General features: G+C 37.6%; 1 protein-coding gene across 1 annotated transcript in view; it reads left to right on the top strand.

Moving 5' to 3' along the window:
• The window catches only part of MAP3K5 (mitogen-activated protein kinase kinase kinase 5), a 98,054-nt gene that overhangs the window by 61,015 nt on the left and 11,222 nt on the right, over window positions 1–25,817 (top strand). Inside the window, exons 12-24 of the mRNA XM_058020791.1 lie at window positions 4,693–4,742; window positions 8,777–8,872; window positions 10,279–10,360; window positions 11,791–11,924; window positions 15,804–15,931; window positions 16,875–17,011; window positions 17,625–17,730; window positions 18,706–18,863; window positions 19,342–19,519; window positions 20,330–20,350; window positions 21,416–21,593; window positions 21,681–21,849; window positions 24,671–24,856. Coding sequence (XP_057876774.1) covers window positions 4,693–4,742; window positions 8,777–8,872; window positions 10,279–10,360; window positions 11,791–11,924; window positions 15,804–15,931; window positions 16,875–17,011; window positions 17,625–17,730; window positions 18,706–18,863; window positions 19,342–19,519; window positions 20,330–20,350; window positions 21,416–21,593; window positions 21,681–21,849; window positions 24,671–24,856 — 1,623 coding nt within the window. The remainder of the gene's footprint in view (window positions 1–4,692; window positions 4,743–8,776; window positions 8,873–10,278; window positions 10,361–11,790; window positions 11,925–15,803; window positions 15,932–16,874; window positions 17,012–17,624; window positions 17,731–18,705; window positions 18,864–19,341; window positions 19,520–20,329; window positions 20,351–21,415; window positions 21,594–21,680; window positions 21,850–24,670; window positions 24,857–25,817) is intronic.

The following is a 25,817-nucleotide window of genomic DNA, read 5'->3' as shown; positions in this document are numbered from 1 at the left end:
TGATATGTTAAAATGGGAGCAGAATCAATCAAATGCCAAAGTAGTATTTGGCAGAAGAATAGATGGATGCTCTAGAAACTGAAAATTCTAAGAAGTCTGTATGTCAAGGTGCGAGATAACCAGAGATATTTGGAAAGGAGCTTAGAAAATCTGGAGATGGAAGTAGTGGGGAAAACCTAGCATGGTTATTATATTCTGGGATGTTTAGGAAGCAAAATGTTGGCAAGAGGGATGACAGAGAGGATGTCATAGAACCTTAGAGAAGGAAGTCAGCAAGGGAAAATGAAGGAGTATACGAGGAGTGAACAGACACTCAGTCAGCTGGAGGCAGAACACTGGGGATGCTGTGATTTGTAACCAGCACTGTTCATTCTTCCATGGCAGCATTTTGTTTGCCTGCAGGATAGGACAATGAAGACCTTTTTTTCAGATAACTATAGAATCATTTTGGTTGGAAAAGACCTTCAAGATCACCAGGTCTAATTGTTAACCTAACACTAGCAAGTGTTTCCTGCTTTCCTGCTAGTAAAAGTTTTTGAACACAAAATACAGTGACACTCTACTGCTTAGATTTTTTGTTGTGAGTTCGTGAGAAAATGTAAATGGCAGCTGAAACAGCATATTTAGAGAACAAACTGAAATGTTTGCCTAGACCAATAAATTTCTATTTATTTGTGGTTTATACTGACTGATGTTTTTTGAAGTAGACTCAGCTTTCTGAGAATAATTACAAAATAAATGTATGCGGTTCTTGGGCAAAATAAAAATTTACCATACAGTAAGTAATTATTTCTCAGAACTACAGACTTAATATTGCTATTCTAAAATACCTGTTTGGAAAGTATTTATGTATTCAGAATTTATTCTATTTAGAGACTACTTGAACATGCTTTTTTTTGTATTCTTTTGTGGACTTTTTTGTCTATATTTGGTTCACCTCCTAACAATACTTTTCATTCTGTTAAGTGGTTTAACTGTAGTGTAAGAAGGAACATAGGACTAGAAGAAATTTTCTGGACTGTTGAGGTCTGTCCACTTCTGTTGCAGATACTCTCCCCATACAATGTTTCCTATAAAGTGGTCAAGCTCTTTCTGAATATTAGTATAGGTTTCACAGTTCACCAATCATGCTGAAAAGTGGTTTGATAACTCCACTGCAACTGTAGAAGAACAAAGAGTGGAATATTGCTGGTGAAGTGAAAAGACCTTAAGTCTTCTAGTTTTCAGTCTGAATTTGTTGACATTTCATACACATTTGTTCTTTTGCTAACAAAGTCTTTATATTAAGCGGTTTCCTTTCTCTCTCTGAGGTTTACCTGACAGAATTTTAAAGGAGAATCCTAGTGTCTATTACTGTGGAGATTTTGTGTAGTTTTCTTTTTAGGCAAAACAAGTAGGCTTGGCGTACTGGCCACACAGGACACCTCATTGCCATGACTTTCCATGTTCTACTTAGAGTTAACCTTCCTTGAGCATGTGCACTCATATTCCAAAATGTGCATTCATTTATCCTTTAGCTACTGGGATATTTTGCCTGATACATTCAGCAATGATATTTTTTCATAGCTGTGTCATTTGGCTGCCCAGTTACCCTCTGGCTGGGAAAAGGATTTGAATGTATTAGTCTGTGCCTGTTTGGTGTTCTGAAGATAGGTAGCATGTTAAACATTTCTTTCCATTTCCCCCCTCTCCTTCCTGATGTAAGGCATGTGTATTTTCTGCAGAATAGTATTTTCCTATTTTTCTGGCCTAGTCTTAATCATTGACGTTAGATATTAAGTGAACTCCTTGTACTTTTGCTCTGGCCAGGATCCTTACTGTGGTGAGCTTATTGAGTAGCCAGGAGTCTGACTGATAGTCTGTACCCTGTGAGCCATCATACCCATCGAAAGAATGCAATGGGCAATTTGATAGTTGCACCTTCAGCTGTACAATTATGGTCTGTTGCAATCTGTCAGAGTCCTTAGAATCCATCAGAAACCTCACAGGGAGAAAAGGGACTAGAAGAATTTGGAGACACCAACTTCCTTTTCAGCTGAATATAACCAGTATAATATTTGTCTTTGCTAAGATATTTTGTGAAGGAAAAGGATGTGTTATCTGTCTGTCTACTGCACAGAGGAAGACTCATACTTTGGCCATTAGTAGCCTGAAAATAAGCATTTTTGGGGTTGATTAAAAAGCAAGCACCTATCTCTACTGAAAGGGTGTGTTAGACAGCTGGGCTTGGAAATGTCTTCATCTATCCAAGTTCAATCTAGCAACCATAGGTCTGTCAGAGCTTTAGCAATTCCTGCTTCAGATTTCAGTTAATTTTGGCCCATAAATTAATGGTTCTACTTGTTTTCCAGAGTTTAGTCAGTGCTCCAAGAATAAGATCTGTGAGTTACAAAGTGTATGAACTTCCTTTCATGCACAAAGAAGCTGAGTTTCCATTTCACATCCAAACTGAAACTCAGTGGAGTCTGCAGCTGGCACTTTTGTATTAAATAGACAAATGACAGTCAATACCAGGATAAATAATGCAGCCTCTTTCTTTTCTATTGCTTTTTTGCTATGTATTTTAATATTTATGTTTTTAATAATACTGAGTTTTAGATAAACAACTGCCAAGAAAAATCAGACAGCATTTTATTTTGTAGAAGGCACATTACCTTCACCTTGCAATTCCCTAATTTTAGCAGCCCTGCCCGCATGGGGTTAGAGGAATGCAGCAGTGCTGTTTGTAAGTTTGAAATAGAACAGCCTGTCTCTGTTTTGCTTTGGCTTCTGAATCCATTTTGAGTTTTGTTTTGGGTAGTTGATGATTTTTTTGCCTAACCAAAGAACAGATGCTGAATTTGGATAGCACGCCTCGTATATTTACTCCAATGTATTCAAACCTTGGCATGATCATGAAGGGACATAACTTTCATTGCTTGAGAACTTTGTGTGATAATTAAGATTTAAGAGATTAATTTCACGTAGATGACAGGTAAAAGACCAATTCTAATGCTTCTTGTTATGTTTCTTGAGCATTTCTGCCACTCAGGAGGACGTATATTTTAACTTACTTAGATTTTATATTATTCCCAATAGTGGGAATTGGACAAATACCAATAGTTAAGGTCTGAAGAGAGTTTGTAAGCATGGTAAATTGGAAACTAGCAGATTTTGTATATGAAGGGAGTTGTAAAAGGATATTCAGAAACCCCTCCTTGTTAGCATAGGGATTGAGTTGATCTTCTTTCATGTGAGAGAACCAGGCAACATTTCACAAACGTGCCATAACTAGCATCAGTTAGTACTTCCACTTTAAGATGCAAATCCAGCTTTTCCTAATATTGGACTACTCTTCTGTTCCTTTACCCCCTGAAAGAAAACCTTACCCCATTTAACATTGAAGAGATATGGAAATTACTGCTTTTTACTTTACACTTATCATAGTTATGGAACTTGTGCATCAAGAAAGATGTTTGCTTGTATTTTTGGTCCATTGTGTTAGGCATTCCATATTAGCATCACAGCATTTAATGTGATTTGAGCAGGAAGGAAAGAATTACAGAGGGGGGAAAAAATTGATGTAGGAATCATCATAGAAAGCTGTTATAGCTGGGAGAGTAATTTCCACTGTCATTTTCTGCACATCGTGCAACTATTTCACTGGTGTATCTGTTCTGACTTTTGTATCTTTCTCTATTCATTTTACATGCTACACTTTTTTCAGTCTTTTGGAATATATTTGATTATGCAAAGTATAGCAAGTATGGCCTTGCTCAGATCACTAAAATGACAAATGAATTTCAGCTTCAGAAAGGAAAGGTTCTTCAAATATGGGGCTCATTGTGATGGGATCCCAATGTTGCCAGGGCTGTGAGGTGGTGTAATTCCAACTTTTCCTGAAAGGAGAATGTTTTCTTTAGAAGATACAAAAGGCTTCTATTTGCTTCAGAAAAGTTTTAATAGAACATAAACATAGAGCAATATAACTGTCTACAGAGAACTCAATTCTGCTGAATGTGACAGCTGTAAATCTGAAAGATCTGAAAATAAATGAGACCTGGCCCTTTGTGTTTTCATAAGGTGGCTTCTTTCTTCCAGCCATGTTTTCACTCCAGCAGCTCTTAGGAATTTTGGTGCATTTTTATTGCTTTCTTCTGGATTCCTAGTGAAATAGTCTCCTTTCTGTTTCCTTGGACACTTTTCCTTCATATTTGAGCAATTCTTTCTACTTTTCAAGAGTTTCCTACTTTGCTCTCCTGCATTAGGCTTTCTACTTGTAGCTCTCTCCACCTGGCCTTCCCCTACACTAAAGGATTGAGTGTGCAGAGCAAACTCTCATTATTGTCAGAGGTGGAATATTTTCCCCCTCCTTTCCTGAGTATCTTGTGATCCCAAGTTCAGTATCCAAACAAGAGTATACTGGCATCTCTTCTGGTCTGCTCTTTTGTATGTTTTCTAAAATAGTAAATTATGCTTGCAGCATAAACAGTGAAGAAATAACCCAAATTCCTTCTCTATCAAACTTCTATTACAGGTGGAAAAAAATGCCTTGAAAAATAGATGTTAACAGATAATGAACAAATAGACTATTGTCATTTCAGTGTTTCCCTTTCCATCTCATGAGTTTCATTCTAGAAGATATTTCTACTGGCTCTTCATATAAAGGAGGAATATTTTGTTTGTTTAGTTATTTTTTACTGTGTGTTACAGAAAGGCATCCATGAGTGGAACTTCTGCGCTGCTTCTATTAGGGGGGTAAGGTAAGTTGTTTCCTTTTTTTGTTTTGAAATAAAAGGAGTAATTGAATGAATTTTGTATTATGCTGCTGCTGTGGACCTTGGAGTGGCAGTGATATTTTATCACTGCTGTAACCTCTTGCAATCTATTCTTCACCTCAGTCTGTTTTTTTCTGTTCCCTAGGATTTATCTATATTTGTTATCCTGCAACTTTCCACTTTCCTTTTAGTGTAATTGGATAAAAAAGGTCCAGAAAACTTACATTTTTAAAATAGTCATTGCTCTGTTCTAATAATAACTGTTCCATACACAGAGTTGTTGCTATGTCTGCAGGACGTTTTTGCACAGATGGATGATTCTTTTTCCTTCCAAAAAGTAACTTAAAAACACCAAACTATCAGTAGGCACGAAAATTCAATCCTGTGGGATTCAGCTTATTTTAAGGAAAAATTGCAACAATATGCTTAGTTCAGTCTGGTTTGGGTTTTGGCTACAGTATGTTTTTGTGTGCTTCTAAAGAAAAAGAGGGAAAGAAAGAAATTATTTATTTATTTAGTGTCATTTTGGTTTTTCCTTCCCTTTATTAAGCCATGCTGTGGTCAGTACAGTTTCTAGTGCAACCTCCTGCTTTGGTTATTTAAACTGTGAATTATAATTTAATTTTTCAATTGATTTTCCAATCTGTTCATCTGAACAGATGTCCAAAACAACTCAGATGACTTTACAATGAGCCAAGAGTCACTGTGAATTCTTAGAGAACTCTCTGGCTCCTTCCATGAGGAGCTGCAGGGGGAAATATTTATCTTATGCAAGCATGAAGCTGAATGAGGTTTTTTCTTCTTCTTTTAAATATATGCAAGTTTCTGATCACTTAATTTTTCAGTGTTCTACGGGGCTTTTTTCCTACTTTTATGAAGGCAAGTATTGTTTGGAGTGGGTGAGTCTGCAGAACTAGGCCTGCTTCTAATCTATTTTTGTATCAAGACTATTTTTGGCTATTTTGAGGCTCCTAGACTTAAAGCGGTCTAGGAAGAGGCAGTTCCCAGCTTTATAAGGATTCTCAGCCCTTCTAGACTAGTAAGAGTCAGCTTTAGAAATGCAGCCTTAATGTACAAAGCAGGCCTTTGTACATGATCTTGGAGGCTTTTATGACAAAGGCCTCCATAAATATTTATGGTACTCCACAAGGAAACAGCGGGTCTGAAGAGACACCTGGCTTTGAAATGGCTCACGTTTTTGGTAAATACTTCACTGCAGTGACAGAGGGTCACTTCTTCTGCATGCCGTGTAACAGCCAGCATAATCAGCATTTTGTTTCACAAGTAGTAGGGGTCAGCTCTCAAGAGCTGCAAAACAACTTGGAATGTATGTAGAACTCCCTGAGCAGAACAGTACTAAAGCACACTCTGTATGCGGGAAGTCATAGGAGTTGGCTTTGGAGTAAGAAACTCATCGATTAGCGGTTTGTGTGCCAATGTAAATACCTCTGATTCTGCCATATGCCCTCTTGACCTCTTTAATACGAGTGTTTCTTACTGAATCAGCCCAGAAACTGCTGTTATTCTTTAAAGGATTTATCAGAGCTTTTGGAACATGGCTGTTTCTTCAAGGTACTTTGCATCTTAGGTTATCAAGCAAAGTTCCTATTCTTCTGCAGAGCTGGCAGCATATGAGCAAGAAGGTAGGAAATTTATTTTTCCAATAGAAGACTAAGTGGCTGTCTGAAGTTTGCTAGACTACAAGTTGGCTTTTACTCACTGTTCAGGAGAAGTTCTGGATTATGAAATAACCACTACTCGTGTTGTTTCTGTGGGAGTGTGCTTCAGAGGTCTGCATCCTGTTTCTTTTGTAGCTCAAGAACTTAGACAAGCTTGAGACAAGGATATTTGTTTTCCATCCCAAGCTCTTGGAGCTTTGAATCTCATCAGACTACTTAATTACAACAAGAGGTGCCAGTACTGCTAGACTTCTCGAAAACACACTGAAGTTCCACACACCTTCTTTTCTGTGATTCCTGCCAGTGTTCACCTGTTGAATCTGCTGCTTCTTCTGGAAGTACTAGCAATCAGTAGTTACAGCATTTGCAGTATTTCTTATCGACTAAGGGGAGTTCTGGATGCACATGAGCTGGGCACAAGGCCATGCTGCTCTTGCTTCCCCATGTGTTTGTGGAGTTTAGCAAATTCAGCCCCAGTTCTGCTGTCGCAGATGTCAGTGGATACTACATCTGCTTGGACACTGTCAGAGTGAGGCATTTTCTGAACAAATTATCCTGTGTCTTTTTATCATTCAGGTGATTTTTTTAGTCTTCCTTTTTCTAGTTTAGCTTTTTTTTTTTTTTTTTTTTTTTTTTTTTTTTTTTTTTTTCCCCAGGGAGGGAAGCAACATATAAGCAATGTAAACCCTCACTTAAAGGTCTTAAATATTTATGAATTTCCCTGGCCTATGTGTACACTTCACATTCTTACCCTTTTATTCACTGCTGTGTTTGTCAGTGGTTTCTGGGCATGTCAGGTTTCAGCTAACAATTTAGTCAGTCAAATGTTTCACTGCACATGGAAATTGAATGAGTAATTCTATTAATACCAGTTACTCCAATTCTAGAGAGTTTACTTTTATGCTTGAAAAGCTTGAATTAAAAGTTAGTTTATAAGCTCAGGATGGTGACTGTCTCCCTAAATGTGTGCACTAGTTAGCATTTATGAATTTTCCTAATGTAAAAATAAATGAGTCACCACACCCAGAGACAAATATTCTTACAATGAAGCTCACTCTTTTCATAAGTAGCTTTATGAAGGGCAGACACCCCAGATTGTCTAGAGTCATTTGTTCATCAAAACTTAGAGGGTTTTACAATAGAGCAACCATGAAGGAGAGCAAGTATCAGACAATCTTAAACACCTATTAAAGGCTCAAAATTCCAAGTATATCCTGATACTTAAAAAAATTCACCCAGTTACATTAATCAAATCATCAATCCTTTGGTACAACATAATACATAATTCTACTTTATTGTGCTACAAATTAAGTAGTAACACGATGACTGTCTTGATCCATCTAAAATAGATTGATTTCACTAGGACTATGGATTTTTTCCAGTATATTAATAAGCTTAATAAGGAGACTTAATTTGTCTTGGTTTCTCAAATACTGCATTATTTTCCCTTGTAACACCTCTAGCCATTTCCCTTCATCCTTTTCCAATATAGTGAGAATCAATTATACTGCATCAGCTTGACAGCTGGCACTCAATGTGTAACAAAGTTAAAGAAAGAGCTATTTCAAATTACATTTAATATTTTCTATAAGGAGCAGAGTAATGACATGCATATAAAACAGTTCTGGTGAATGAATATCTTTGCACGAACTGCCGCCTACTTGGGGTGGAAAACTGGCAACTGTACAAGAGTTTGCACCTCTTCTGTTTTTGCACTGAGACATTCATGCACCCATAAGAAAATGGCATAAATGCCTCCTCTTTTATCTTTGCTCTGCAGTTATAGCAGATAAAACCAAAACTGAAGGAAGACGTGAGCAGGCAAGTGTAATAAAGTAATTCATCTCATATTTAGATGCTGACTTAATTTAAAAACACTTTTCCTACTTACTATCAAGGTTCCAATTAACAAGGAGCTGAGTAGAAAATTTTGTGTTCAAAATTGAGCTGTGGCTGATGTCTAAAGCACAAAGAACTCTTCAGTTCAAAGTCTAACTTTCTAATATGATCCTTAAAGAATGTTTCACTCTGGTGGCAGACCCTTACCTAAATGTACTGAAGACAAAAATGTCATAGGTCAATAGAAATCTTCCTATGAATTTCTTTGCTCCTACTATTTGTTGGGCAATGTGTAGACTAGCGGGGCAAGCTGAATGATAGCAAACATCAGAATGTGAACTTTGGAGGATACAAAAGAGTGATTTTATAATAAGGAAAAGCTGTGGATTCTCAGATTTAATCTTGTGTTTTCGCATGTTAAATGGATTGATCTGTATGGTTTGACAAAGCTGGTAGAAGTCTAAATGCATCTTTCAATAACTTTCTTGGCTGTTCTTTCAGCATTTCAAAGTTTGAAGAACGATGCTGTTTCTTGTATGTGCTGCACAATTCGGATGACTTTCAAATCTATTTCTGCACAGAACTTCATTGTAGAAGGTGGGTCACAGTGTTATTTCAAAAAGCCATGGCCTGTGATGGGATAGATCCCTGCATGCACAATGGGGACTGACTGTTTCAGAACTATGGGAAAGTTGATCTGAGCGTCCTCAGTGATCAGTGTGTTTTGTGTTAAAGCTTAATGCACAGCACCCTGTGTACCTTAATACACTGGAGATCTGATGTGTGAAGGGTCAAAGAGCAAGCTCAGGCAAACATTAGAAGCAACTACGATTATAAATCTAATTATTTTTTACACACACCTTTCTGGGATTAGTTTTGTGAAACTTACAATATTACATTTTACTAAAAATGTGTGCCCCCACTTAAACAAAGCATCCTAAACTTTAGAAGGACTTATTGAAGTGGGAACATTTGGAGTAACAACAAAGTCTGGTCAAGTTTCTCTGTAACTGTAAATACGGCTTTATTTACAATTAAAACCAACATACTTGATTTAATTTATATTAGCATATGTTTACATAAATAAGATTGTTCTTCTGTCCCTGCAGGAAACTTGGCGAAGCTTTGTTGCACAAAATTAGGGGTGTCTCAGTTTCTCTAAGCTGTGTTTCTGCTCCACAAGCTTGAGGCTGTGGTGTTGAATTGATCCTGGAAGCATTCCCAATAGAAATTTCACATCTTTTTGTGCTAAAATGGCTGCAAATTTGCCTAAAAGCACTGCAGAGCTCTCTATTAAATGACTGGATCCACCTCAAAGCCCAATCTCTAGCTTGTCCTTCACCCATTCCAGTTCATATAGTTTACCATGTTCATTCCCCTTCACATCTGAGCTCTTCTGAAGAGATAAGTAAGCAATACCTTAGCATGACATGGTTTTTGTACTTGCCTTCTTTCAAAAGGGTAGAAATTATAATAGTATTTTTTTAAATGTAAAGTTATGAAATCCTTTCCATTCAAGGAAAAACTTGAAGCTAGCATTCCTACACTACAAAAGCTCTTCCAAATAGCAAAACTTCCCAGCACTTCTCATGATGCTTCAGTGCTTTCAATGGACATAAAGAAATGTGGTAGAGGATGAGCATTTCAACTGAGCTGTGGATTTTGAAATACTAATTCCACTGGTAATTTCAGATATCATGGATTTTTTTGCACATGCAAAAGGAGTGGAAAAACTTCAGATTTTGATGGCTTAATAATCATGTAAACAAAATTTTTCTTCTGCAAGAAATGCAAACTTGAATACTGAATTTATACTGGCTGTATAAATTGTACTTATATATACATTGTTATTACATAATATGTAGTCATATAAAATAATAATTACTGTACTTAATTCCTCTCTTGATCCCTTCAAGATCCCTTCACTTTGTTCCTATACTGTCTCAAGTTACTGTCTCAAGTGTGTGTTTGCTTTTTTCCTCTCCTTTTTATTTTTGGTACAGATTTTTTGACATGGTGAACAGTATCACTGAAGAAATGGGGAAGACTACAGAGGAAGGGGAATGTGATGGAGACTCTCTAGAGGTATTTGTACTTTTTTTTCTCTCAACATACAAAATTATGGGCTTCTAGTCTAGCGCTTCTCTGAAGTAAATTATTCATTCCTTTTCTAGGGATTAATGAAGTTAATTAGTGAAGTTACTTTTTACACTGTGTTCTCACCTGGAGTTTTATCTGGACACACACATAGTTGGAGAGGGGGTACTGGACTATTGGGTGCAATGCAGTTCTTAAGGTGATTAAGCCTTCTTTGAGGTGGCAGGGAGCATACCTAAGCCCCTGTCCTATCACATGAAATTCTGATGTTTTGAAGCTCTAGAGACATCCATAACTAACTGAGAGAGTCAGTGCTATGTGATGAATACAGACAGCTCTCTGTCCCCGTTTTGATGTTAGAATTTTATAACACATTTTATAACATTCTCTCTCTGAAATCAGAGATTGAGCACAGGGAAACCACTGGGGTGACTTGTGGCAGAGAAAAAGAGCCTCTGTGGAGAACCTTAGGGTGCCTGTTTGTTTATTTTAGCAAAAAGAAAAGCAGTGGGTGACTTCATTACAGTGGTAAGTATTTTTGCAGGAAAAATAGCAATGTGCTAATGGTCTCTTTACTCTGTTGAATAAAAATGTAATTTAATAATGATAGCAAAGTTTGAATTAAGAGGCATGATTACCATGAGAATAATTCATTGTTTAAACAAACTATTAAAAGAAGTAGCGAATTCTTTCTTTTATTAAAAAAGATAGCTGTCTTTATATGGAAGAAAATAAAAAATAAAATACTTTAACTAGGCCTAAGCTACTGGGTTTAGCCCAGGAGTGAGCTTGTGAAATTCAGTGTCAGTGTTACTCAAGGGGACCCATTGGTAATCTCTCTAACAAATGTTTTGGGGCTGGCCTTCGACTGTTTGAAATTCAAACTCAGCTGAAACCACGCTTAATGCGCTGCAGTGCTGACTAACCTCCATTGGCACAGTCTGCTGGCAGACCTGGCAGTGTCAGAATTGAGGCTGTGCTGGTTTCGGAAGCCGTGGGGAGGTCAGGGGAGCCCCTGGGAGGAATGAAGCGTGTCCTGCCTTGCTCCCTGAGCCCGAGCAGCAGCCAGGCGCTCCGTCTGGCGCAGAGTGAGTGCCCTCTGTTGTGCAGCAGAGTGAGTGCTGTTGTGCAGCTCCTGCTGGCAGAGCTGCTCTCTGAGACACGATTTGGAACTGCACCGACTGGGCACAGCCCAGCTCAGCTCTTCCCTGAGAAGGCTACCTCAGAAGCCACTGGGGAATCATCGGTGTGTCTGCACGGCATCCCAGTTGTCATCTTGAAGTGTTATTTTTCACTTCGTCCTCTGTGTTCTGCAGAAAGCTACTGGCATCTTGGATGCCTCAGTTATGATCACAGGGTCAGATGGAATAAGTGTTATCCTTCTGCTCCATTTCATGTTGTTGTTGTTTGCTCTGCAGTATGATTATGAGTATGATGAGAATGGTGAGCGAGTCATTCTGGGAAAAGGGACGTACGGCATTGTGTATGCAGGACGAGATCTGAGCAATCAAGTCAGAATTGCAATTAAAGAAATCCCAGAGAGAGACAGCAGGTATAGTAACTCTGGCTAATTCCAAATTTGGGGCATTACATGATTTCATCATTAATGTGTTCAATCAATTTGCAGATCAAAGAGTGCCTCTTCTACAAAGCTGCCAATAAATTACCTGTCTGCGGTATATAGCAGTGTTCCCTTTCTTTGTAATTAAATGTTTCCAAGTTGTGGAGTAGATTGTGATCACAATTGAGAATTTAGATGTTTGCTGGGTTGGGTACTAGTGTTTTTTCTTTGAAACAAAATAAAACTAAACAAAAAACCCACTGAAGTGCAGAATATTACTTCAAACACCTGGTCATGAGCCCTATCTACCTAGACATACTCTGGCATGTCCTCATAAAAGACCTATTGAAATTCATTATTTGTGCAGTCCTTTAAAATTCTGGGCCTGAATTGTTGATAAAGACATTTTTCTTTCTTCTTTTTGCACCAAATATTTTGAAGCTTCAACATTAGAATAAATCATGTGGAATAATCTCTTCATTAATTTCTTTTTAATGCTGAATGTCTCTGTATGTGTAACCCTCTCTCCTGTATTAAGTTTTCCATGTAAGGACCAGCCACTTCATGTCCTTAGTATTTGTGTACAAAAAGTCTACCGGTCTTCATAGTCTTATGCTATTTTATATACACAGATTTCCACAAATATTGTGATAAAAGTGGTATGAAATCTAAAGAGTTTCCAAGGGAAACTGATTGTATTAAACTGTCAAGCTTAGCTCAGTTTCTTCTTCATGGGTCTGTCTTTTTGGTTATTCTGTTCTGACTTATTTTTTTCTTTGATGTTTAAGAATTAGCACTTTTTGATCTTTTGGAACTCATTTATAGATTGGCTGGTCAAATGGATATGTGGTTTAATAATTTCTCCATTCTCATAATCTCTTAAAGGTACTAGAACTTAGATTATGGAAAGGGGAATCCTTCCATCCTCTATATTGTTATTCCCAATTGAACTTCAATATATGTTATGATTTCCCAGAAAGTATGGCCTTATTGCATATAACAATCTGTTGACCCAAAATAGTTGCAAGTTTTGTGTATGTTAGAAGAAATTTTCTTGTAACAACTGTGATTAATAGAAAGATAGCCTGAATACAGCAGTAACTCCTTCAAAGAAAAAAAAAATCAGATTTTTCTTCTCCAATACACATTTTAAAAGAATTTTTAACAGAAAAGGTTGCTGGTTCAGTATGCAAAGGATACCACAAAAAGAGATTGTTAGAAGGCTGTTAGTCTTTCATCTAAATGTTTAGAGGCTTCCAGAAAGAATTTCAAGTATTATTCTTTTAATAGCAAAGTAAAAAAAATTTTATTAATTCATTTAGGGTTAGTTGTAACACGATCTTTTCACACTTTGAAAGAAGTCTATAGAAAGAAAACAATCTCTGAAGTTAATTTGTATTATTTTATAAGTGAGAATTACCACCTTTTGGATTTGTAAAAAATATTTAAGTTCTGAGTCAGGCAGGGCTGGAAATTAAAATATTTCCTGCAAAAAACCGTGAGTCTTCAATTTTGCTATATGTTGAATAAAATCTATTGAGTAATATACTTGTCAGGAAATGTTAGACTACAGAGACACGTTCTCCATTCCAACAAAGAGGAAGCCAGGAGAAAAAGCCACGACAGCTGCTTGAAGGAAAAAGCATCTCCTGGAAAACTCAGACATAAAAAGGAAGCCTACAAAGGGTGCAAGCAAAGACACGTTGCCTGGGAGGAATATAGAGAAATTGGATATTGTCTGAGCAGCCAGGGATCAGGTTAGGAAAGCAAAAGTACCTAACAGAATTGAATCTTGCCAGGGATGTCAAGGGCATCATGAAAAGCTTCTGTAAGTACATGGTGATAACAGAAGGGCTAGGGAACATGTGGACCTTCTCCAGGAAGAAACAGGAGGCCTGGGTGTCCAGGACATTAGAACGCTGAGTCTTCAACAATTGCTCCAGCCACACCACCCAAGCCACAGGAGGCAAGGGCAGGGATTGGGAGAAACAAAAACCACCCTCTGTAGAAGATCAGGTTTGAGGCCATCTGAGGAACCTGAACATGCACATGTCCATGGGGCCTGAAGAGTTGCATCCATGGGTTCCCACTGACTGGAAAAGGGAAATAAACCCCCTCTTTTTAAAAAGGGAATAAGGAAGACTCAGGGAACTTGATGAAGGTTTCACCTCTCTGCTGATTTTGATCATGGAATAGGTGTTCTTTAAAACTGTGTTAAGGCACATGGAAAATAATGAGATGATTGGTGACAGTGGACGTGGCAACACTAAGGGCAAATCACACCTAACAAATTTGGTGGCCTTCTGTGACAGGGTTACAGCAGTGGCAGATAAGGGAAGAGTGACTGACAGGGCCAGCTCAGATAAAGCCCTGAGCAACTTAGTCCAGTGGGAGATATCCTTGCCCATGTCAGGAGGGTTGGAGCTTTAAAGTCTCTCCCTAACTCCAACCATTCTATGATGATGATTAAGAATTTTTGTTCATACCATTTAAAGTCTTCTAGTGATTAAATTCTAAAGCAAAAAGTGCTTCATCCTAGGGAAAAATTTTCTTATGGCTTTACTTTGTTTGAAAAATTATTTTGTTGCTCAAGTCTCAACTGTGCTGTTTAAAAGTGCAGGAAGAAGAATTATAATGGTCTTTTTGCTGCTGCTCAGAATTAATATCTCATTAGCAGAACTCAGGAATACAATCTTTGATTTTGCATTTCTGTATGACTAACAATGTAGTCAGAATATTTATAATCATGTGGAGAGGTAAGACAAAAGTCAAATTAGTTTTTAGTAAATGGATTCAGAGTTGCATAATCATACTTTTCATTAACCAAATAATTATTTTCTGCAACAGTTCTCCAGTGGGATTTTCAGATGATCACTTTTCTTTTCTTTTCCCTACACTATATTAAGAGTTCAACCTCCACTGGTAGCTTGATGCTCTTTGAGGGAGAGGTGATAAAAGGAAGTCAGAGGTACTTTTCCCATAACAACCTCAATTGCAAATGCTGCAAGTACTTTTCACATTTGGACTGACAGAAGGAGGTCAGTGTCCTTCCTCTCTTTCAGCTACCCTGAAAGCGTTGCCACAGATGTTAGTGCTTTAGAGAAGATAGCTACCAGACTGTCAGCATATTGTCTACATTTTGCCAGAAATACACAGAAAATACACAAAATCTGGCAGCTGACCCACCTCCAAGGGAAGGGTTAGGGCAGGCCTAAGTTAGGAAGAGTCTCAGGATGGAACTAATATATTACCTCAGCACATCAGCTGCTGAATTCTGGTGGTGTTCAACACTGGAGACAGATCCTGACTCCAGAAACTTTCTTGCCAAAAAGACTGTTGAAAAGCATATCTCTTAAAAATACTTTACCTTGGACTAAATTGAATTTGGTAAAGTTGTTTCAATCTGTTGTTTTAATTATATCTTGATTAGTTATTTCTGTTTTCTTACTCTGATGCCCCATGTAGACTTCAGCAAAGGCTTCTACCATAAAATTTAAATGGTGATTAATTTTCATTATTGAACTGTTTTTATTTATACACTGGCTTTATAGTTTACTAGTTCACTTTGGCACCAATATGAATCCAACCACTTTCACAACTGTTCTCTTGGAATTAGAGTGGAGTGTAGTTTATTTTTCAGAATTTTTTTTCCTCACTCTATGTATGTTTGTAACATTTTGTTTGTATGAATACACAATATTATATGTTTTTATATGTTATTTGTATTTACATATGAACACACAATATTTTAGTATGTGCTGGTCACAAACAGTGTTGTTAAATTCATTTAACAAATACTGATTTTCAAAGTAAGCTCTTTCAAGGCTTTTTTCACCAAGGTGAAGAATAAACTGCTTCTTTGCTTTCCAGGTACTCCCAACCTCTGCATGAAGAAATAGCTTTGCATAAGCATCTCAAACATAAGAACATTGTCCAGTATTTAGGTTCTCTTAGTGAGAATGGCTTCATCAAAATATTCATGGAACAGGTGCCAGGTGGTAAGTTTTGGAAGAAGACTGGTTTGGTGGTTGATCGGTGTTTTTGGTTTTTTAGCATTTTAAAATTATAAAAACATATAATAGGGCCATGAGACATATTTCATACAGGTGTAATATTCTACAGTGTCTCTTTCTGAAATCAGTAGGGAAAACTGTGTCTTCAAACTGCTTGAGTAGTTAGATATGGTGTGCTACCAATAAATCTCAGATCATTGCTAGAGCAGCTGAGCTCCATTTACCTGCAAATCAGTGATGGGCTGACCTTGGCTGGATCCCAGGTGCCCACCAAAGCCACTCTGTCATTCTGCTCCTCAGCTGGGTAGGGGAGAGAAATGCAACCCAAGGCTCATGGGTCGTCATAAGGGCAGGGAGAGATCACTCATCAGTTACCCTAACAGGCAGAATGGACTTGACTTGAGGAGACTCATTTAATTCATTGTCAACCCAGCCAGAGTAGGGTAATGAGAAATACAGCCAAATCTTAGAAACATGTTCCCCCTACCCCTCCCATCTTTCTGGACTTAGATTCATTTAGGATTTTCTCTTCTCCTGCTGGTGGTGCAGGGGGATGGGGAAAGCGATCAGTTCATGGAAATTGTCACTCCTTCCTCTTCAAGAGGAGGACTCCGGACTTCCTTACCTTGCTCCAGCACGGATGAGGTCCCTTCCAAGAGAGACAGTCCTCCATGAGCTTCTCCAATCCAAGTCCTTCCCATGGGCTTCAGTTTTTGCAAACTGCCCAGGAGAGACTGAGTCTCTCTCTTTAATTGCACAGGCCAGTGGTGATGCAAGAAAGCATTTGACTGGAGATGACTTTGGTTATAGATGAGATGCCTACACTTGGATTGGGATTGATGCTTCTTGTTACTTTTTTTTTCCTTTGGGGGAGAAAGCAGAATTTAATTGCGTTTTTATTCTTACTTTTTGCTCTCCAAAATTACAGGCAGTCTTTCTGCTCTTCTACGATCAAAATGGGGACCATTAAAAAATAATGAGCAGACAATTGGCTTTTACACCAAGCAGATTCTTGAAGGATTAAAATATCTCCACGATAATCAAATAGTGCATCGAGACATAAAGGTAAGGATTTGCAGAGAATTAAGCCTGACAGTGTTATGTAGCTGCATAACCATTTATTTATCCTGCAATTTAAAAAATTTTTTTCTGAAAGCTCTCTGCTATTCTCAGCCATGGGTTACATAGATGAACCATTGTTGATTTCAATTTGCACCAACAAAATATGTTGATTTTTTTTTATTTCAGAAAAATTATCATATAGCAACCTCATATGTGACAAAGTAGATACTTTGTTTTCTGGTTTCAAAGACATGACTGAACTTTCATAAAATCTGATTGAAGTGAAGAAGATTGTGGATGGTATAATTAGCAAGTTCTTTTCCAAGGAGATTGCAGATGAAAAAGTGCTTGGCTTGTTTTTTTTAAAAAAAGCCATTTTCCCTCTTTTAGTATTCTTTAACGGAACTCCTTCTGGTAAGAGGGGAAATTCACTCCAAGATTAAGGTTTTGTTAATGGGATTGCATACAGCAGGAACAGTATTGATTTCTCTTTCATCTCGTCTCCTAAGAAGTCACTTACTTAGTAAGGAGTGTATTGTAGAAACAGGTTATGCAAAAAGTCTTAGATAAAGGGTCTGCAGAGAAAAATAATTGCTCTGCATGTTCTTTTCCTCAGGGTGATAATGTGCTTATCAACACATACAGTGGAGTGTTAAAGATTTCGGACTTTGGAACTTCAAAGAGACTTGCAGGAATCAATCCTTGTACTGAAACCTTCACTGGTATGTTCCCAGAGGAGATTTTTCTTATCCTTACTCGAACTGTGTATGTAGGGTCAGAATCCACAGATGCTGAACTTTCATTGACTTCAAATCAGTATAAAAGGTTACTGGAAGAATAACTTTGGGATATATAATCTTAAGCTACATGCTGTACTTGTATGCACTGTTCAAAGAGAGTGCTGTTTTGGATGTTCCACTTGTGACATCAAAGTCCTCTACAACAGAAGAGCTGTGTCTCTCCTGTGCTTTATTTGAGTCTGTCTCCTTTGTGCCTGTAGCTTTTTCATCTTGCTGATCTTTTTCTTTCATGATTGGCTTGGACATCCTGGCTTCATGGCCAGAATTGCGTATCTGCAGAACCTGTCATTCAGTTGCTCCTCCTTCTGCTTGAGAATTTGATTTGGGTGGTAAATCATTCAGTGACACTGCATTAAATAGTTATGTAAAATGAGAAGTGGCTGTTACTTTAATTCCATCCTTTGCTCTTCCATTGCTTCTGAAAAAGGAACGGAGTGCAGCATGATGTGTCGCGTTAATTCCCTTACTTCAGAAGAAAATGTTCATCTCATCTACTCTTTTAGGTTAAGATTTCAGGTTTCTCTTCCTTTTCCTCTCTGGGTACAATTCAGAGCGCTTTCCCATATTTTAAGCTTAAGATATTAAAAAAAAAAAAAAAAAAAAGAAAAAAAAGAAAACTCTCTCTGATCCAAAGCTCATTGAAACATTTAGCAGTTGTCATTGACATTGAAAAGCGATCTCCAGATCAGTAGATGATACCAAGTGCTTTAATATCTTGAGCAGTATTTTGAGTTTTATATAGAATGCATGTGAAAATTTTTGAATTTGAATAATAAAAGGAGATTTTTTTAACTCTTCTGATATTGCTCACTCCTCAGTCATTTTGTTCCTCTTGTCTTTTAGCTATTTGCAGCATTATTACACCTAAGTAAACAAAAAAGAGTGTGTTTTAAACAGGTACCCTCCAGTATATGGCACCTGAGATCATAGACAAAGGGCCACGTGGCTATGGGAAGGCTGCAGACATCTGGTCTTTGGGATGCACAATCATTGAGATGGCTACAGGGAAACCCCCATTTTATGAACTGGGAGAACCACAAGCAGCCATGTTTAAGGTCAGATATCTTCTTTGTACAGCTGAGTCATATTTCTGAACATAGGAAATCTGATGACTGTTTTGGAGAATTAAAGGTTGCAAGAAAGGGAGATAAAGGAAGTGCCTGGATTCTGTTAAGAGCAATAATCTGATTCACCTAAGAGGGAGTGCTGTGTATTTTTGAATAGATTAGTAGAGAGATAGCAGCTATTCAGCAGCCTGGGTGCTAAGAAAGAACACCAAACTGAGAAAAAGAAACAGTTCTCTGCTTGTGAAGAGCCTCTACTTGCAGCTGTGGGGGTTTTTAAATGCAATTGTTTATGCAGTTTGTAATAGTTTGGGGTTTTTTTCTCTGAATTAATAAACCAATTGTATAAGGTTAATATTAAAACCTGAAAATGATATACCACTTCTACTATCTAAACAATTTTTTGATGATGTTTAGTGTTTGGGAGAAGAACAGTTCAGGCCATTGTTTCTCCCTTTATTTGTCTCAGGTGGGGATGTTTAAAATACACCCAGAAATTCCTGAATCCATGTCTGCAGAAGCCAAGGCTTTCATATTGCGTTGCTTTGAACCAGATCCTGATAAACGAGCTTTTGCTCATGAGTTACTTATAGATGAATTCTTGAAGGTTTCAAGCAAGAAAAGAAAGTCTCCTTCAAAGCTCTCAGGTAAGCATTGCTAAATTCAATCTGGAAGTTTCCTCTTGCCCATGTTTCCTGGAACTGCTGATTTAGTCTTTACGGTGAGCACAGTGGATCTCCATCCCATGTGAATGCTCAGCTGTGGCCTTCTCTACCAGCAGCTTACTGCAGAAATGCCCTTGTGTCAGAATTCTGTTACCATGTTGATGCAGAAGGCAATTTATAGAAATATTTCTAGTATTTTTTAGGTCTGTGATTTTGTACAGCTTTTATGGTTGTTGCATTTTTGTTTCACTTTTTCCCTTTTTAAATTTGCATACGTTTTCATTGAAAAAATATTTATATAGAGTATATTTTGTGTAAGGTTAGAACAAGCTATTAAATCTCAGTGGAGTTTTCTACATAAGCAGAATTAATCTTTGTCCCAAAGGAAATGTGCATACACTGCATTATTTTTGTTTCATGAAATTTCATTTCAGGAAATGTTCATTTCCTGTAGTGTTCTAAATTATGGAAAGTAGCAAAGGAGTTTTGAGAGCAGTAATAACATATTCTATTGTGTATAGATATATACTTGGGAAAATATGTTCTGTATATTTTTAGCATTAGATGATTAAAGAAAGAAAAATATCAGGTAAAGAGATGATAGTTGATGATCACATTTATTGTAGTTTCCACTGCCTCAGAATAAAATTAAATTGCAATAAATTACACTTTTGGAGACTGCAGCCAGGAGAATTGAGATAATCCATAAAAATGGGAAGTTATCCTTTAGACTTTTCTCAGTTAATTTCAGCATATTTAACTTCCTTTTTTCTCTTTCCTTTTCTCACACAGTCCTTTCAGCCAACACAAATGGTGAGTTTTAACCTACTTCTCCATCAAAACCATACCTGTGTAGATACTGTAGTTATCACTTACCTTGGTATAATTTCTCAACACTAAAAAGATGGAAAGAGAAGTGATCACAATTGTGAAGATAAGTGACCCTTCTCTGTTAGGAACATCTAATTCGTTGTGCATATCTGAAATACTGTTTTTAATCCTACCAGACTGTGGCTTAATTGTGAGTGAGTGATACAGGCTTGTAGGGCTGTGCTGTTGTTTATGGGGACTTTTGGTGGAAACCAATGGCTGTTTCATAGTAGCCACAGAGACAAGGTTTATGGAGAATGATAGCATAGATTTTTGTTAGACTAAATTCTGCAAGTGACAAACCAGAATGCATTTGGGACCCCTTGTCAGACCAGGATACAGGATATTCCTCTCTTTCAGGAAATCACCTGGAAGAGTGCAGGAGGGAACTGAGCACACACGTAGTTACCTTCATGCTGAATTGATATTAAAGTACATTTTGAAATGTGCATATGTGAAATAGATATGAGTAGTTTCCTGCAGTGGCAATGTGTGCTCTGGATTTAAAACTAAAAGTTATGACTTAACTGCATGTTTATTATTATTAATCAATGATTATGAATTAATTAAACTTGTACAAATGAATTTGATGAAGAAATGTATCTTATATCTGTTTTAGTATCTACACTTATATGTAGTGTATATATAAATATATACACCCATAATATTAAGATCTTGGAAGGTGCTTGGACGACTTACCCTGTAGAAAAGTTTTCCTATTGCTGGAAGTCATGACAGGGGATGCACATTCACTTCAGTGTTGAAGTTCTGTGAATGAACTCTCAAGAAGCCCAGAATTTCCATCTTTCAGGAATAAAAACATACCTGAAAGATAACTCTATTCCAGACAAAAAAGTTTTAGGTGTTTTTTGTCAATTTTTCTCTAATATTTTGTATTTGTGTGTGGGAAGGCTGGAGTTTTTCTGCCTCCTCTGAAAAAATAATCTTCACTTCAAAACTCTGATGGCATTATTAAATTCTAATTTCTGAATATTCCTATACAAATAGAGTATCTTCGGAGCGTATCCTTACCTGTCCCTGTTCTGGTGGAAGATACAAGTAGCAGCAGTGAATATGGTTCTGTCTCACCTGATACAGAATTAAAAATTGATCCATTCTCTTTCAAAACAAGAGCCAAATCCTGTGGAGAAAAAGATGGGAAGGGAATCCGGTCCCTTTTTCTGAGGTAAAGAGCTACCTGACATTTTTGTTAGATAAGGAATGTGTGCATCAGGATGTTTTTTGTAATGTTTCTTTTCACTGTGTTATTCAGCATCCCAGATGAACATTTTGAGGATCACAGTGCACCTCCTTCACCTGAAGAGAAAGATTCTGGCTTTTTCATGCTGAAGAAGGATAGTGAAAGGAGAGCCACCCTCCACAGAATATTAACTGAGGACCAAGAGCAGGTGGTGAGGAACCTGATGGAAGCTTTGACTCAGGTAATTCCAGAGGGCAGCAAGAATTTTATGGAATTCTATGACTTCTCTGCAGTTACCTGGAACTCTTGAAATTAAACATAGTAGAGCAGCTAGAACTGAAGTTTGATTAAACAAGAAAGCATACACCATGTAAGCTTTTTTTTTTACTGTTTGATTTGGGCTATTAAAAACATGCTTTGAAATTGTCCATGATGCATTAAATAGGCCTTTTTTGTTTGTAATTACTATGTATATACCTGGGTATTAGCACTGGCAACACAACAGAAAAACATGTTTTCATGATACTCTATTTTTCCAGTGCTTTTCAAATTTGAGTAACTCATATGAGGTAGATGATCTCCAGGAGTGGATTATCTTGACTTCCTTTTAAAGTTCTGTCTTCCAACTGACTGGTTTGACAAAGGGAGGTTTAGGTCCTTTGGCCTGCTCTGGCCTTATGTTAGGCTATTGTATAGAAAAAATGGGGCTGATGGATACACCATTGCCTCTTAGCCAACAGCCATAACAGGGGAAAGAGGGGGCTGGGAAGAAAAGAAATTGCAGCTATCCTTCAGTGCTGTTGAGATCACGGGATGGAGGGAAGATGTAGTAATTGTGAGAGCTTCAACAAACAACAAAATAATTGCAGAATGATCTTTTGGTACTCTTTTGTGGGGATGATTCATTATGATGATGTATCGGTTCAGGACAACACTGAAGAAATAACAGATCATGACCTCACTGCTAAGTGTTGCAACACTGTAATTGGATGACAGGATTTTTTGTTCTTGTTTGTGTGTGTGTTAGTAGTTAATTGATTCACTTCACTCTCAAGGCAAAGTATTGCTGGTCTAAAACATTTGTAAAACATGACAACTCATCTTCTAAAGACACTAGTGTTTAGAAACTGATGCAAACCAGTATGATTATTATGCATGTAAATGGAAATGGGTGCCATGTAAATAAAAACAGCTTCGAACTCTTGGGAGGGGGAGAGAGTAACCCACAGTTATCCTGGTAACTACAGAAAATGTTAAAAGATAAGGCAGTGAGAGAGACATTTTTGATCTGTGCTTTGTGAGAGTTGTTGTAAAAGACACAGTTTTTGCATGTGTATGCAAGTAATAATCAGTGATTGTGAGAGGCTGAAACTCAATCACAAATCCCAGAGAGTGTGCTCAGTGTTTCATGCCTTTCTCAGCTTGGGCTGTAACAGCTTGAGAGAAGCAGAGACACAGAATTTTAGAGCCAAAGAGTTCAAAACCCATGTTCATGTGACTGGCTGCCCTTCAAAAGGATGATGAGCTCTGACTCCCAAAGACTGTTTTCTCCCTTGAGAAATGCAAGAAATTACTAATAGAACAAGCCTGGCTTGCTTGATAGGCCTCATCAGGGTTTAGAATTTCACAGAGTTTTTCTCTTCACAAACACTTTTCACAAGAAAGCTTTCAGCAAAGTCATTGGGTTTGAGGGCTAGGGAGGAGAATGCCCCTTCACAAAATGGGTCACTATTTCTAATTAGCAAGTCATACTGCTCCTCCTGTCCCCATAGTGCCTAGTGCCTTGGTGGACTTGGATCTTCTAGTCCAGGGCTATGGTGTGCATTTACCTATCTGCCCTAATGGCTTTTTAATTATTTACCTGGAAAGAAGATTGACTACTGCAGAGCAGTGAGAGATCCACTTCTGCATAGAAAATCATCAGGTGAATTCTTCAAAGCAGATCAAGTTCAGAGGCTAGGACCTTTTATCTTAGGTGGATGTTTTAGTCCGTGATATTTTTGACTGCACAAGAAGTTTTTTTAAGCTTCTTTCTCAATAAAATTATTCTTGTTTCATCCTGATCAGAATTGCTTGACTATAGTTAAAAGCTCAGTGTTACTGGCAAACAAGAGCTCTTGGTGTCTGGCCAGCCATAACATTCATGGCATAAAACTGGCAAATGCAATTGAACCAAACACCATATGTCCTTCTTTTACAGAAATCAATGTTGGATGTCCTTAGTCTATATAAATATTTACTTTACTTCCTTCAGAATAAGAATCTAATACTTCATGTTGAACTACAACTCTGGCTTAATTTAAGATTTGGCTTTGAAATTTGCATTCACTTGGCATAACTTTACTTATAAGAGTAAAGACAGTGCTCTGCTTCCTGGTTACTTTGGCTGGTTAGTCTGATGAATGCTTTTGAGCTTTTTGCTTTTGGTAGCTCATGCTCACAAAAGCTTTTAAAAATAGGCATATGAATATTTATACTAGAAAGGTGAGATCTTTGTAGACTTGCTTTAAGAACAACCAAGTGTAGAAGTTCTGTATTAAGGGAAATTAGGAAATTACATAAGAAACAAGCAGTACCTTTGTGAGCCTCCTGCATAATTGACTAATCTCTTCTTTAAAATGCTGCTGTAGGACTTTGCACATTGTCTCTGAGAGGCACCCAGAAATTAGAAGCGCTGCAAAGCATGTGTGTGTTTGCAATTATGAGTCATTTGTAGCACCCAGTGCACAGTACATTTATTCATATCTTTATTCATTGCTGTACAAAGACACATACACAGTGCAGCGTGCACACATTCTTCAGCAAATGGTGTAAAATGAAGTCAGCTACTTGTTCAATGAGTTCCCCCCTGCCTGTCCCCAGGGAGCCCAGCCCCAGAGCTCTGTGCTGCTGCAGTTATGCTGCCACCAGCACCTGACCTGCAGCTGCACCTTCCCCTTAACCATAGCAGCAGTTTCTGAAAACCCATATTGCCAGCTGACATTATTAACTAAAGTCTTTCTGGATGTATGTTTCAAAAATATGACTATCAAAACTATTTCTTTTCCTCTCTCTTCTGCCAGGGAGCTGAAGAACCCAAGCTAAAATGGGAACATATCACAACACTCGTTTCCAGCCTCAGAGAGTTTGTACGGTCCACTGATCGCAAAATCATCGCAACCACGCTTTCAAAATTGAAGCTGGAGTTGGACTTTGACAGCCATGGTATCAGCCAAGTGCAGCTTGTGCTGTTTGGTTTTCAAGATGCTGTAAGTTGCATTTTTACTCAGAAACTTGTTCACCTAAACTGAAAAAAATGAAACAAGCCAGGACCAAAGTGAACTTGTTTAACTTCCACCCAGAGCTGCTGAAACAATAATATTTGAGGGCTTTGAAACTGTAATAGCAAAATCTGAACCCACAGCAGTGACTTGGTTTGGTTGCCTTGTGATCCTTTGGCAGGACACAGACCCTGAACACTACTGAGATCTTACTGATTAAAGATATAGCAAGTTCAGAATAATTGTGTGAATATTGTGTCATAATAGTCAGGCGGGAAAGCCTTTTTAAAAAATCTCATTTTTGAAGGTTTCCTGGGTCATAAGACTAACAATAAATGTCAGGTTTATCCTACATAAATGCAGATCTCTTAAACTTCTCTTAAAAATTAATGCATTGCCCCCATAGTAGTCTATCTACCTTGTAATGCTATATTAATTCTTATTTTTAGTATTTTGATTAGCAGATTTCTGCCAAACTAATATTCTCATTTCAATTTATAATAAGCAGGATAAGGAGGATTGTTACTTTTCTACCAATAATAAATGCAAGATTTATAATTTCCTACATTGAGCAGCCAAACAGATGCATGGGTAGCCCTTAAATAGCCAGTTTACAAACAGCAAATGTTTTCTTAAGGTATGTATTTAATTGTTAGTGCCCAAACAGTTAGGCTTAATTTTTAAGAGAATAATGAACATGGGAGGGTGCAGCTGTACTGAACATCACTTGTCCAGACTGAAGTCCTGTAGTAAAAATGAAATGACAGTTCAGGTAGGTATTTGAGGTGGATGAGCCTTTTAGAATTCAAACCTGGGGCACTCAGACAAGTAGAAGACAAGTCAGGAAGGATGGCATAGCATGTAAAGTGTTGCATAGACTACACTAACAAGATTAGATGCTTTTATTAAAAATAAGTGTTAAATGAATCTGTGAAAGAGATCTTTCTAC

Source organism: Melospiza georgiana, chromosome 3 (genome assembly GCF_028018845.1).
Source record: "Melospiza georgiana isolate bMelGeo1 chromosome 3, bMelGeo1.pri, whole genome shotgun sequence".
NCBI lineage: Eukaryota > Metazoa > Chordata > Aves > Passeriformes > Passerellidae > Melospiza > Melospiza georgiana.
The sequence above is the reverse complement of the archived record's forward strand: the minus strand, read 5'-3'. Positions and strand labels throughout refer to the sequence as shown.